Below are 12,515 nucleotides of genomic sequence, written 5' to 3'. Positions count from 1 at the left end.
GTGTCATTTCATAAAGAGACTTCAGACGGATCAAACTATACCCTCTCCTGAGGGAAGTTATAAGGATTTTATTTGCTACTTTCTCAAATATACAAATAAGTAGAAAAATAACCTTTCAAAGTTTGATTTAAAAATAAAAATTCCAAAAACAAGTTTCTTTCTCCACTACCATTCCCCCCCCACACACTTTTTTCTTTTTTAACAATGCCTTATCAATCTATACTGAGCAAACTGAGGCCTGGGACGATAGAAGTAAGGAGAAAGAGGAAATGGGTTTTGGATATTATCGATTTGTTACTGAAAAAGCAGAATCCAGAGCTTCCAGTTACAAATGTCAACATCTACACCTTCCAACGTTCTCAAATATCTGCCTACAAAGAAAATATTCTTTTTCTCAAAAACATATATATATATATATATATATATATATATATATATTTCAGTGTTAGAGAAAATAATGCAAGATAGGGAAATGAAGTCAAGAAGCCATATCTAAAGCTTTATGGGGACATATTTAATTCCACCAAGTCTGAGCCTTTGGATCATTAAATCATTTGTTAATATTAGATAGCAGGGAAGAGTTACATTTAAGGACATCTGACTTCATTCAGGTGAGCTACAAGGTATGGATTGCTCAGCTTCCTAGCTTACCTTTAGAAGACACAGACCTAGATTATTACACGCCAGTGCTCAGCAGACACACCAAGCATACGTTCTCTGTAGCTAAGCACCATTCGTGGTAAGCTCTCTACAACTCCGTCTTATCTTACCCTGGCTCTACTGGGCAGTCTTGTCCAATGCTTAACCAAGTGGTCAACGGAATATTAGTTTTTATCCTATTATAGAAAACTGTTAAAAACTGTATCTAATAGATCTTATTCATTTCATGAGATAGATTTTAAGTTAAAAATTAAAATAATCATCTAAAGTACCTTTTTTGTTCCTAAATATTACATATATAGAATTCTGCATATTTGATTAAATTGGAAAAACTTTTATCTTTAGCAAAAGTAGGCTTAATGTGGGTATTGAAACTATTATTTCTCAAAATTGCTGGCTTTAAGAGATAACATTTCAGGAAGTGTTTTACACACACACACACACACACACACACACGCTCAACCAGCACTGCTGATACATAAGGAAAACAAACATATTAAACATGCACAACACAGACTTTCATATTTACACAGTTTGAATTTAAGCTTACACAGTCTTGAAAGAGAAAGAAAAACACATACACATGTGTAAACTCATGCCCCCTTTTACATGACTTCCAAACTGCACAAAAGGTAAATATTTAGTGACCGTGAAAGTAACTGGAAGGCTATGTATCACCAACTACATCAAAACAACAATAAAAAATAAATAAAAAAGGAACTACAGGAAAACAGTTTGATCGCATTTTTAAAAACTGTGATTTTCATCCTTTGTTGTAGTATTCTATTTAATAGGTATCATTAAGCATAAATGCCTACCCTATATATTTATTCTCCTCAAGTCACTGATATTCACTATACACAAGGATTCATACAGGTACACACAAAACAGACCTCTGTATCCCCACAAACAGCTGCACAGAAAACAGGATGATAGGCTGGTCATAGAAATTCCTCTATGAGAAATTTAAACTGTTTTCACAATTCTGACCTATTCTTCATATAATTTGCTTTTATTTTTTAATCTTAAATGTTTTCACCACTTAAAAGTCTCCTTAGATGCAAATTTATTTAGAAATGGGCTCTTGCCAAAGAAGCAATCTAACACCATCTATGTGGTTCAATAGCCATTTATCAATTGATCATTATCTCTGTTTTATTAACTCTTTTTTCACTAGAAGGGAAAACCTAAAGCAATCTAACCTTTCAAAGCATGCATGTGCATATACACTCCACTAACCCAAGAAAAACCTTGATGGTGATCTCTCAAATTTAAAAGTGGGGCACAAGTTATTAGGTTCTGAGGTTAGTGAATGCACAGGAGAGCTACCCAGACAGAGAAGGGCTTCAGAAAAACATCTCGCAAAGCACCCTGCAATGACAAGGAGCAGCGTCTCCGTTAGACCAGGACTGAACTTTTCACGCAAAAGAATGAGATTCTACATAAAGAGTTGCTTCCTGGTTTTATGTTGATTGCATTTAAATCTCAGCTTACTGTATCAGCAGTTATCAGGGTCCCTCTACAGGATGGCAAAATACACCTTACTCAAATACATTCCTCCTATCTAAAACTGGTTGATAAAACAGTTTACCAATTAAACCTTACACGATCCCGGCTCTATGGCAAATGTTATTTCTAAACTTGTGACGGTTTACAGCCTTGCAAACGGTTTTCGTTACTCCATTACCAAACATTTTAAAATGTATCCCAAAGTATTCAATTTCCGCGAACTCTCACATACAAGAGAGGTCTATTAAAAAGCAGTTGCAGTATTTTTAAAACGAGTGGGGCAATAACCCATCTTTAAACAACAGCCATCTATTTAACATCTCAGTGTATTTAACATCTCAGTACTACTTTGGTGCTACGTGGATGATAAACTAACTCCTGCTTTGTATGGGTTTAGTGTAGGCTTCTGAAAAGCAAGACGTGTCTAGGAGGGAGGCACCAGGGAACTTCCCTCCCTCACTTGAGCACAGTCCAAGAGGAAAGTTTCTGGGTTGTTTCCCCTTCGCTTCCTCTTACCCTCGCTCCCCCGCGGAGCCGCAGAGCAAGCAATTGTGCAAGAGGAGCCCGGCGCGCAGGGCGCGAATCACCGAGCGCTTGGTACGGGCGGCCGCGGGTGATTAATTATCCGTCCGCAGGCCTGGCGCTCTCCAGGAGGCTCTCCCCGCAGGGCAGCAACCGAGCTGCCGCCGGCCGCTGAGCGAGGAGCAGGAGCGGCTCTGGGAGGACGCAGGGGCCGCGCCGAGTGTGAGTGCACGGCGGCGGGCGGCGGGCGGGTGGCGAGCCGAGCGGACCGACTGCGCCGCGCCCGGTCAAGGGAGCGCGGGGAGAGTGCAGCCACCGAGAGCGGACCTGAACGGAGGCCGCCAGCAGCGAGCGGGAGGGCGCGCTGCCTGCTGCCCGCCCTTCGGGCTGACCCCGCTGGCCGGCCGGCAGGGAGGCCTGTGAGCCTCGCTCAGCTCCGAGGCCAGCTGCTCCAGACACCAGAAGCAAGCTCCGCTGCTGTGAGCGGCCCGCGTTTTTAGGACTGTTCGGCCGCAAGACCTACTTAGAGACGGCAGACACTTTGGCCAAGTCTTTCACACAGTCAGAAAGATACCTCTGATGAGTAGTGGCTTTTTCTCTTTTTAACGGGAAACAAAGAAATAAATTAAGGATTCGTAAAACCCAGGCTGCACACTGCAACTTTGCAACAAATGCCTTTGCTTTCTCTAACTTCAATGTCCTTTCCCCCCCTTTCCTTAAGGAGCCCTTGGGGAAGCCATGAAGTAACTGCACATTCCAGTAACAGAGTTATGGAAAAAAAAATGTATCTTTTTTTAATTTCAAAAACATTTAGAAAGAAAAGTAGCAGGAAGAAAAGGGCACATAACTCGAGGTTTCGTTAAAGAAAAAAAAATTGAAAGTAACTTACCTGTTGGGACATTCTGAACAGGAGGTTAGTATCAGCGTTTTGCCATGTCCCCATGAACCCTGGTTCAGCCGCAGTCGTTCTGGTTCCGAACTGCATGGAGTTGTCAGGACAGGAGTCTCTTAAAGTCAAGTCTCTCGCCCTCTTTGGCTCTCTGTCTCTCTGGGTGTCTCTTTCTCTCACATCCACTTCTGCCTCTTCTGACTGAAAAGTGAAGGTGGATTTTTTGAGCTTCTTGGCAGCCAGCAGCAGGAGTATAGTGTAGTTAAGAAGCTGCCTGAACTGTGCATTTCATTTGGGAAGGGGGAGATCTGGGGGAGGGAGGGGGTCAGAGCTTCCTTCGCACCTTCTGCACAGATATCCCTATCATTTATGCATAGATTGTGACTCCCCGAGCTTGCCTTTGCTCGGTTTAACAGCTGCCTGTCAGGTGTGCAGGCAGCACTGGAGACCCAACCATCAGCTTCAAACCCTCAGCCACTGCATGTCATTGGATAGCAGAGCTAGGAGTCAACTGCACTGTTCCACAGTCAGACACCAAATGACACCCTGCACTAACCTCTCTCCAGATACACAGATACACACTCATGCATACTCCAAGCAATGCAACAGTCACTGTCCACAAGGCCAGGGGAAGACAGGGCCCTTCCCTGGGAATTTTCCCCAACAATGCTTTCTGCTATAACATGTTATATCCGGCACCAGTCTTTGCTTTAACACTTGTAAAACTGTGAGACTTAAATATTTTTAATTACATTGCAAGCAAGTAGTCATCTGGAGTAGAACATGAAGTTTGCTCAGTTGTTGTCTAAATATTAGCTGCCACAAGTCACACATACATACTGAGCTATTTATAACCACTTATAAGCTCACAGAGAAAATAATGTAGAGATTTGACCTTCTATTCTAAAGGGTGAACAAGTAAACCTACTAGTTCAACATGGAAGATGCACAATAAGCATATGCAAAAATAAATATGTATCACTTCATATCTAGCATCCCAGGCCATTAACTACCAAACTGAAGGTTAAGTAAGGAGAAGCTGAATGCAAAAGAGGAAAATGAATACCTTTTCTTAAGGCTCACAAGCAGAATAAAATTCCTTTGTTAAAGTTCTCGGGTAAAGCATCTACAACATCCTTTTAAATCATAAAAAAAGCAAAAAGATGACAAAAAAAACTGTCCTATTTCAGGCAAAAAGTAATGCATATAAAAACTCCATTTTTCATTCAGGATCTCTATGGAAAATTCTATGTTTCCCTGCCTGATGAAATATAACCTTGATAGGAGGTCATATTTTTAATTAAACCAGTTTTAAAATAAAACATCTATTTATTAGATAATATTTATCTGCCTTATTTATGGAAAAGCAGAACTGAGCAAAACCCACTGTACATAAACACTGTAACTTCAAAATGGAAAGCTAAATTCATGCCGTCTCATAAAAGTGGTCAGCAGCAAAAAGCCATCTTTCCTAAACTTAAAATGTAAGGAACATTAATCTTGAGCCACTTACAAATACTGAGGACAAATGCACCACTCTGCTTGCTCCTTCTTAACTAAAGAATAACAATAAACCTTCCTCTCAGAAACAACAAAAGGAACAGAAAAGCGCTTCCATGGCAGCCCCGTGTCATTAGTGGACAATGAGAAAAGATGAGAAAACGCACGCTATGTTGACACAAATGTGCCTTCCCTTCTAGAACTGACATCTCCTGAAAGCTTTTCTGTTAAACTTCCCTCCAGTTCACCACCATTAAGCACAAAAAAAGTCTCAAAAGAAGCAAATTCAATATCTGAAAAGAAACAAACAAGAACCCAAAGAATTGTTGCCTTAAAATATATTAAGTCCACCTGTGGTCAATAAAAATATTCTTTTGCAGGGGAGGGCGGGAAAAGCCCCTTTGAGTCAATTGTCAACGGTGACTGTACCTTTACTGCTATTACCCACTTAACTCCCTCTAAAATTTGCTAGCCTCTTGATTTCTGAAGTGGCACTCAGTGCCTCAGTCAAGCTGCCTGCTCAGCTCCTGACCTTCCCACTAATGGCTGTTATTTGTGGGAGGCTTAAGGACACTGTCAATAGCAAGCTTCCTCCTCTCTCCACTCAAGCACTGTTGTATCGCTCTGCCTGTGTGTTCTCTCGCCTCTCCTGCTCTCTCCTTCTCTCCTAGTCCTTCCCCCTCCTTCTTCACTCTCCCTCACTCCCTCTTCCTATTTTTTTCCAGCCCCCACCCCTTTTCCCTCAGTTCAGAGATCCTCTTCTTCCGCCTACCCACCACCACAACCACACACATACACACACACACGTGCACGCACGCACACAGTTACAACACAGAAATCAACTGGCATGCAGCAGCAAGCACCTGCAGTAATAGACTCTTTTATTAAAACTGTTATTCTGCAAGACTTGAAATTCCCCGTGGACCGGGCCATGTCAAAGCCGATATAATTAACTAGAGGCTCAGCAACGGATCAATTACCAGACAAGCAAGTGATAGTGAAATCAATGAAAGATCATCAGCCACATTATCAGTGTTGCAACTCATTAGGGCAAAACTGAGAAATGTGCTCCACTCGAGCCCAAGCAAGGTGGCATTACAAAACAAAGGGCTAATTTGGAGACCCTGCTGTGAACAATCTGTAACAGAATTAGCCTTTTTTCCCCCTAAACTGCACAGCTCCATAACTAAATGTGACAGACTGAGAGAAGCAGTTTATTAAGACACCAACCCCAAGTTTATTTAGTTCATAAACTCTCTCCTAGAAAATCAATACAGTCTGTACAGGGTTATTAGGCTGACTAGCTAATACATCCAAATCCGGTCTGCCCAGCCAGCAGTCCGCTGACAAAATGCTACCCCGAGTATGCAGACTGCAAGGTCTAACTGCACAAGTGAGCAGCAGAACCTTTACCTCGCTATTCCTGCATAGCCACGCCTTAAAAAACACCAGGCCAGCCTTGTAGGATTTAAAAGGCAAATACCGTGATTACACCGATTACACCATACTGGACCTACTAGATAGATTTTTGTCAATCAGAATCTTAACTAGTTCCTAAGACTAGCTAAGAAAGAGTGAAAGTTCTATTATAATATCACAGGAGAACCCAAAGAGTTAACCATAGATAACGTATTAAAATACAGCACAAACCCAAAACATTTGTTATGCCTTGTAAATTTTAAGTTTCTGTCATCCTTTTAATAAATTTTAGAAAGTGAAAATCTGACCTCTCTAGAAATTCCTGAAATTTGTTATGGGAACTTGCCATTCATTTCCATAGGAAAAATGTAGAATCCTCAGTCTTCCAGTCAATGAGAGGCTTGAACAATTTTAAAGACACGGGCCCCAAACAAACAACAAAACCAAGGCACTAAGGTACCTTCTAAGGTAGATTGCAGAATAACTCTCCGGAATAATCTTTATCTAAGTTATTTACAACTAGACAATTGGGATAAACATCATTTTCACAATGATTGCTTTCTTTTTCCCTGATTCTAAGTCATGGACTTCAGGTTAAGGGATCACAAGCATGAAAGGTCACATGACTTCTCCCCACAGGGAGAAATGGGCTCTGTAAACCCTGAAGTGCACCAACCAGTCCTCAAGCCCCTGGAGAATCTGTAGAACTAGGAGTAGCTCACCCTCGTAACAACATACAGCAACAATACACAAACACAAAAGTCTCTTAAATGCATTTTACAGTGGTAATGTCAGACAAGGACACTGAATGAGGTTAGGGGAAACAGCATTGGAAATGACTGATGATGTTTTAATATTCCAAATGTTTAAAGGGAGGAAAAACCCTGCATTATTAATATATATTAATATATATTGTTTGGTACAGTCAATTGGCTTCAAGATTCTAAATCTTAAACCTTAATTTAAAAATATTTGAGTAAAATTCAGTTTATGTATGCTAGAATTAAATGTTTGTTCCTAGAATTTTTTAGCTGGCTCCTTATCAAACATTTCATAAGTCATGTTTCTAAGTAATATTTTAAAAAGTCAAGCATATATATTAAACCTTTACTATATGCCAATAATTTGGATAATAATTAAAAGTTGTAATTACAGGAAATTCTTACTTTTTAAAACCTTTTTGCACATAGCTACACACTGTGCATGTACCCTCAATGAGATCCAATTAGTTAACAAAGAATTTGCATTTCAGTTAGTGTGGGATAACAAGACTACAGGGAGGCACAGTGCAATTCCACCAACAGAGTAAAACAGTGTGTTCTTTCCTGTTAGCTCTGTAAGCAATAATTCCCACAAGTGGCTGCTTAAAATGTTGCTATCTTTTCAATATTTGGGAAGTGAGGTAAATTTGGGCCTTTCCCTCTATTTCCTCAAAAACTCCATGTTGATGTAAAAGTTAGCCACAGTTACTAAAGGACCATGTCAAGGAATGCTGGTTTGCATGTGCTTTTGGAGTGAACTAGTTTGGTGTGTCTGTGTGTTTAAAGGATAAATAATTTGTGTATATATAAGTATATATATACACATACGTACATATATGAATACATACATTTAAGACAATGTCTCACTACGTAGACTTGGCTGGCCTGGAACTCACTGTGTACACCAGATGGACTTCAAGAGATCTGCCAGCCTCTGCCTCCCCTATGCTAGGATTAGAGGCATGCTCCCCCATGCCCAGCCTTACTTTTCTTCTCAACATTTAGTTTCTTTAAAACTCACTACTTTCTTAAAGTCACTCTGGCTGGGAACAGAGAAGCCACAATAAGGATATGGCCCTGTGCTAAGGCTATCATGCCCTGAGAAAGTACACTGAGAAAGCACTTGAGGGCCTTTCCCCCCCACAGCTGTGACTACAACAATGTAAATGCTAAGCAAATATAAAACAAATGTATGGTGTGCGTACACAATTTAAGCGGCATCCCCCAGACTCGTGATGGCCTACAGAGCAGTACCTGCGCTTCCCTGGGTTCAGTTCTGCAGCTGTTAGCAGAGGCTGTCATCTGTAATGACAGTGGACTGGCCTTTGCTCTTCTTTTATTCACTATTCATTTCCAAAGCTCGGTTAAGTACGGAGCTGGGTTAAAGATCAGTGGTTTTTCATGTGACACACGCTGGTATTCATCTAATGGCTTGTCAAGACAAAACTGTCCCTGTTCTTGCCAAAATAATAAAAATGACGCTCCACATCGCATGACAATCAGCACTTCCTCATGGCAAAACAACTCAAGCTTTTTGTAACTCATTTATTTTATAGGAAAAAAATGTTAACTGGCTCTCCAGTCTCAATGTAGGGAACCAGGCTATGGTTCTCAAAGGGAGCCTTAACGTTTTTGCTCTCAGAACTCGAAGCAGTATGTAAGCTGGGCACTAATCAAATGCAACTTTAATATATATAGTAATGCTGAAGCCCAAGTTCCTGATACATTAAGGTGCATAACTTAATATATGCAGATTATGCAGGAGCAGCAGTCTGGACTCAGTCACAGAGGTGGGGCAGGCAATTGAGGAAATGTCATTTTTCTTGAGAACAAAGTGTGGGACTTGCTTTGCAACATCTGTTGGTCTGTGTGAAATGTTAACAGATGTCTTAAGTGGAAAAAAGGAGAGAGAGAGTTAATAAAGGAAACCTCCTCTGAACAGATAATCCACCCAAATTTCCATATTCCCAAGGAAGAAGGCCTTTCCCCTTGTGAAGCCCAATTTATGGCGCAAAGTTTCATTTTCTATGTAAAGTTAAGGAGTAAAAATTCTCACTCACTATAAAAGAATAGAAAAAAGTAATAATAATCATAATTTCAATTTTTTTCAAATTTCAAATGTTTGTGTTTACTTTATAATTAGAGTTATCTATGTTGTTTGCTTTTCCTTGACTCATCGAACATCCAACACAAAAACAGTGAGCACACAAGCACACACATACACACACACAAGCACACAACACACACATAAGGAATAATAGCTACGATATGGTGTGTGCATGTTGTAGGGAAGAAGAAGAAGGGAGAGTAAAAAGTAGTTTTTAGGATCAGCCATCTTTTGGTTTTTTGGCTGGTTTTATTTGTTTGTTTGTTTGTTTTTAAGGCAGGGTCTTTCTACATAGGCAGTCTGAAACTCACCATTTAGCCCAGCCTGGCCTCAACTCAAACTCATAGAGATCTGTCTGCCTCTCTGAACCATCTTTTTTAGTATAAAGGTGCTCATCTTCACAGTTAAGAGTCACCTAATATTTACACCTACATCCTTGCCGGCTCCCAATTCCTCTCTCTCCATTACAATCTCTGGAAGAGAAGACAGACACACCGTGTTTCAACAGACAAGCATTCTCAAGAAGGAACATCCGGAAATTGTGGATCCCCATGTTCAAATCTGAAGGAACCTGGAAAAATTTGCTTATTTAACAATTCTTTTTCTTGTTTCAATTTGTTAGATGCTGAACCAAACATGTAGGTAGCAGTCTTTAATTCAGGTTAAAAAGATGATGCATGGGCGGGAGGGACATGGTAGTTCAATCCTTCCATCCCAGCACTTGGGAGGCAGAGGCAGGCAGATCTCTGGGAATTTGAGGCCAGTTTGATCTGGTTCCAGAGCATGCAAGAGCTACATAGTGAGACTGTCTCAAAAATAAAACAAAGAGAAAAGAAAAATAATAAAAAGATGATTTGTGCACTCCATCCACTGAATGTAAGCAAGAGTTGTGTGTAAATGATCTGAACAACATAGGAATCTACTGTATTGCTTTTCCTACTAACATTTTTAAGAGAAGAATTTAGGGTTAGAGTCCATGAACTAGCTAATTCTAATTCACTTAAGAATCTTTATGGAGAGGAGAAGAAAAAAATTATGTTGTCATCTTCGACTGGAGTCTCAGTCCCCAAACCTCTCTCCCCCAAGAGCCTGTGCACCTGCTACGCTGTGTTTATGACTATACCTTTGCCAGAAGGCTTTGACAAGCTGGGTTGGGTCCTTCAACATATAGTAGCTTCAGCCAGAACATTTTGGCCTGAAGATTTCAGGGAACATGATCATGGTCCAATTTGTAAGTAGGATATGCACATATGTCTTCATTTTTAGTTACTCTTCTGCCAAACCATTATGGACACTAAATAGTGAGATGTTAACTCACAGGAACACCAACCACATCAGTGCACAGAACAGAAATAACTGCCGTGTACCGAAAGAAAAATGGTGGCCAGCACTGACGGAGAAAACCTTATGTATTAAAAATACCTTTATGTGACCAGAAAAGGAACACAGGTCCCTTAATATAAGGTTTGAGACACCTTAATTAGTGGCATTAACATCCTCCATAGGAAAATATCACTTAAAAGTGTCACCCAAAAGGAAGACACTGCTCCAGCTGACACTTGTCTAACGGGGACTGAGATACAGCATTGTTGACAGCCTAATCAGGGGCTCTATTTTATAACACACTTCAAGGAAGTACCCAAACACTATAATCCTTTGATACTATGAAAATATGAAAATTGAAAGATTTGAGTAGGGTGTAGCAGATAAGATAGTTTACAAATGCCAAGGAATGGCTGAATCCCTTGGAATCAGGGTTCACGTTTCAAAAAGGCATCTTCGGTTGGTACAAGCCTCATGCCTACAAAAGATCAAACATTTACTACCGTGTTTTGATCTAAAAACTGAAAAATGACTTTAATCTCTTTGTGGGTACAAGCAGTGACAAAAGCTTTCTTTCTACCTCGTGCTACAGTCGATGCTTTGTTTCCTTTTGGAGAAAATCTTCTAAAAGAATCAGTGGTATCTTTCCTTAAATGAATATGAGGAGGAAAAAAGGAAAAAGGAAAAACAAAAACAAAACCAACAGGCTGGGGCAGGGAGGCACACTGGGGAATGACTTTCATATGACCATGTTGCAGGATTGGAAAGACAATATTAATTTTTTTATTTACTTCCTTCTAAAAACTGCAGACTGAGATGCTGGCAGCTCCAGTAAAAATGTCATAATAATAGTTTAAATTACTGTCAGGAAGGAAGATTGAGATTCACTCGCACACAAGAAACCACGTTACAAGGGTGGGCTCAATACTTTACAATTACTTGAAAAATATAGCACTTTAAAGTTAACACATAAAAGAGATACAATGAAAATAATACACTACAAATAATTCTCAAACCTAAAATATAAATTTAAACAGTGAACTATAAGAACAAAATGTCAAAATTCCAAGACTATTTTATACACACACAGACACACATATACACTCACACACACACATATGCTCACAGACACATACATATATACACTCAGAAACAAACATAAGCACAAACACACATGCACTCACAAACAAACAAAGACACACTTAGACACAAGCACATCTTTAAAGGGAAAAACAATGGTGCAAAGAAAATTTAAATGAACCTGTAACTTGGTTTTCTAATTTAAAAATTCATAATGGGCAGAATTAACTGGTAGTGGACGGCATCTGGGTGGTAAGGGTCTCTGGTGAAGGGCATCAGTGGGAAGCGGGCAGATGGGAAGCTTTTAAAAACACAACCATGTGGCCAGGCCATGGTGGTACACTACGTCTTTAATCCTAGCACTCAGGAGGCAGAGGCAGGTGAATCACTGTATAAGTTCGAAGTCAGCCTGGTCTACAAGAGCTAGTTTCAGGACAGCTAGGACTGTTACACAGGGAAAACCTGTCTCGAAAACCAAAAAAAAAAAAAAAAAAAAAAAAAGACAAAAAATCACAACCATCTTATCTACCTATCCAGCTGGTGTCATGGGTATGCTCAACCTGTGAAAACTCACCAGTGTGTACACACACTGGGGAACTTGTATAAACATGTATATACATCTTATACACACACAGATTATACTTCAGTTCTCAAAGATTACCACTACTAACAAGTCTATTACAAAAAACAGAGATGATGATAAGAAATCAGCCCTAGAACTATGTTAAAAAGATAAAAAGAAGGC

The 12,515-nt window shown here is 40.0% G+C and overlaps 1 protein-coding gene across 3 annotated transcripts in view; it reads right to left on the bottom strand.

The window, feature by feature from the left end:
- Positions 1 to 12,515, bottom strand: part of Bnc2 (basonuclin 2) — a 399,076-nt gene that overhangs the window by 272,674 nt on the left and 113,887 nt on the right. For 2 of the 3 annotated variants that reach the window (XM_041652804.1, XM_041652805.1), the window contains exon 1: positions 3,581 to 3,691. The exons of the other annotated variant lie outside the window; for it this stretch is intronic. In XM_041652804.1, the coding sequence (XP_041508738.1) occupies positions 3,581 to 3,676 (96 nt within the window). In that variant the 5' untranslated portion in view covers positions 3,677 to 3,691. Of the gene's footprint in view, positions 1 to 3,580; positions 3,692 to 12,515 lie in introns of those variants that run through there. 3 annotated transcript variants of the gene reach the window in all.

Source organism: Microtus oregoni, unplaced genomic scaffold (genome assembly GCF_018167655.1).
Source record: "Microtus oregoni isolate MIOR12 unplaced genomic scaffold, Mior012 000005F_ref0000423, whole genome shotgun sequence".
Lineage (NCBI taxonomy): Eukaryota > Metazoa > Chordata > Mammalia > Rodentia > Cricetidae > Microtus > Microtus oregoni.
Note: the sequence above shows the minus strand (reverse complement) of the source record. Positions and strands in the feature narration are given on the sequence as shown.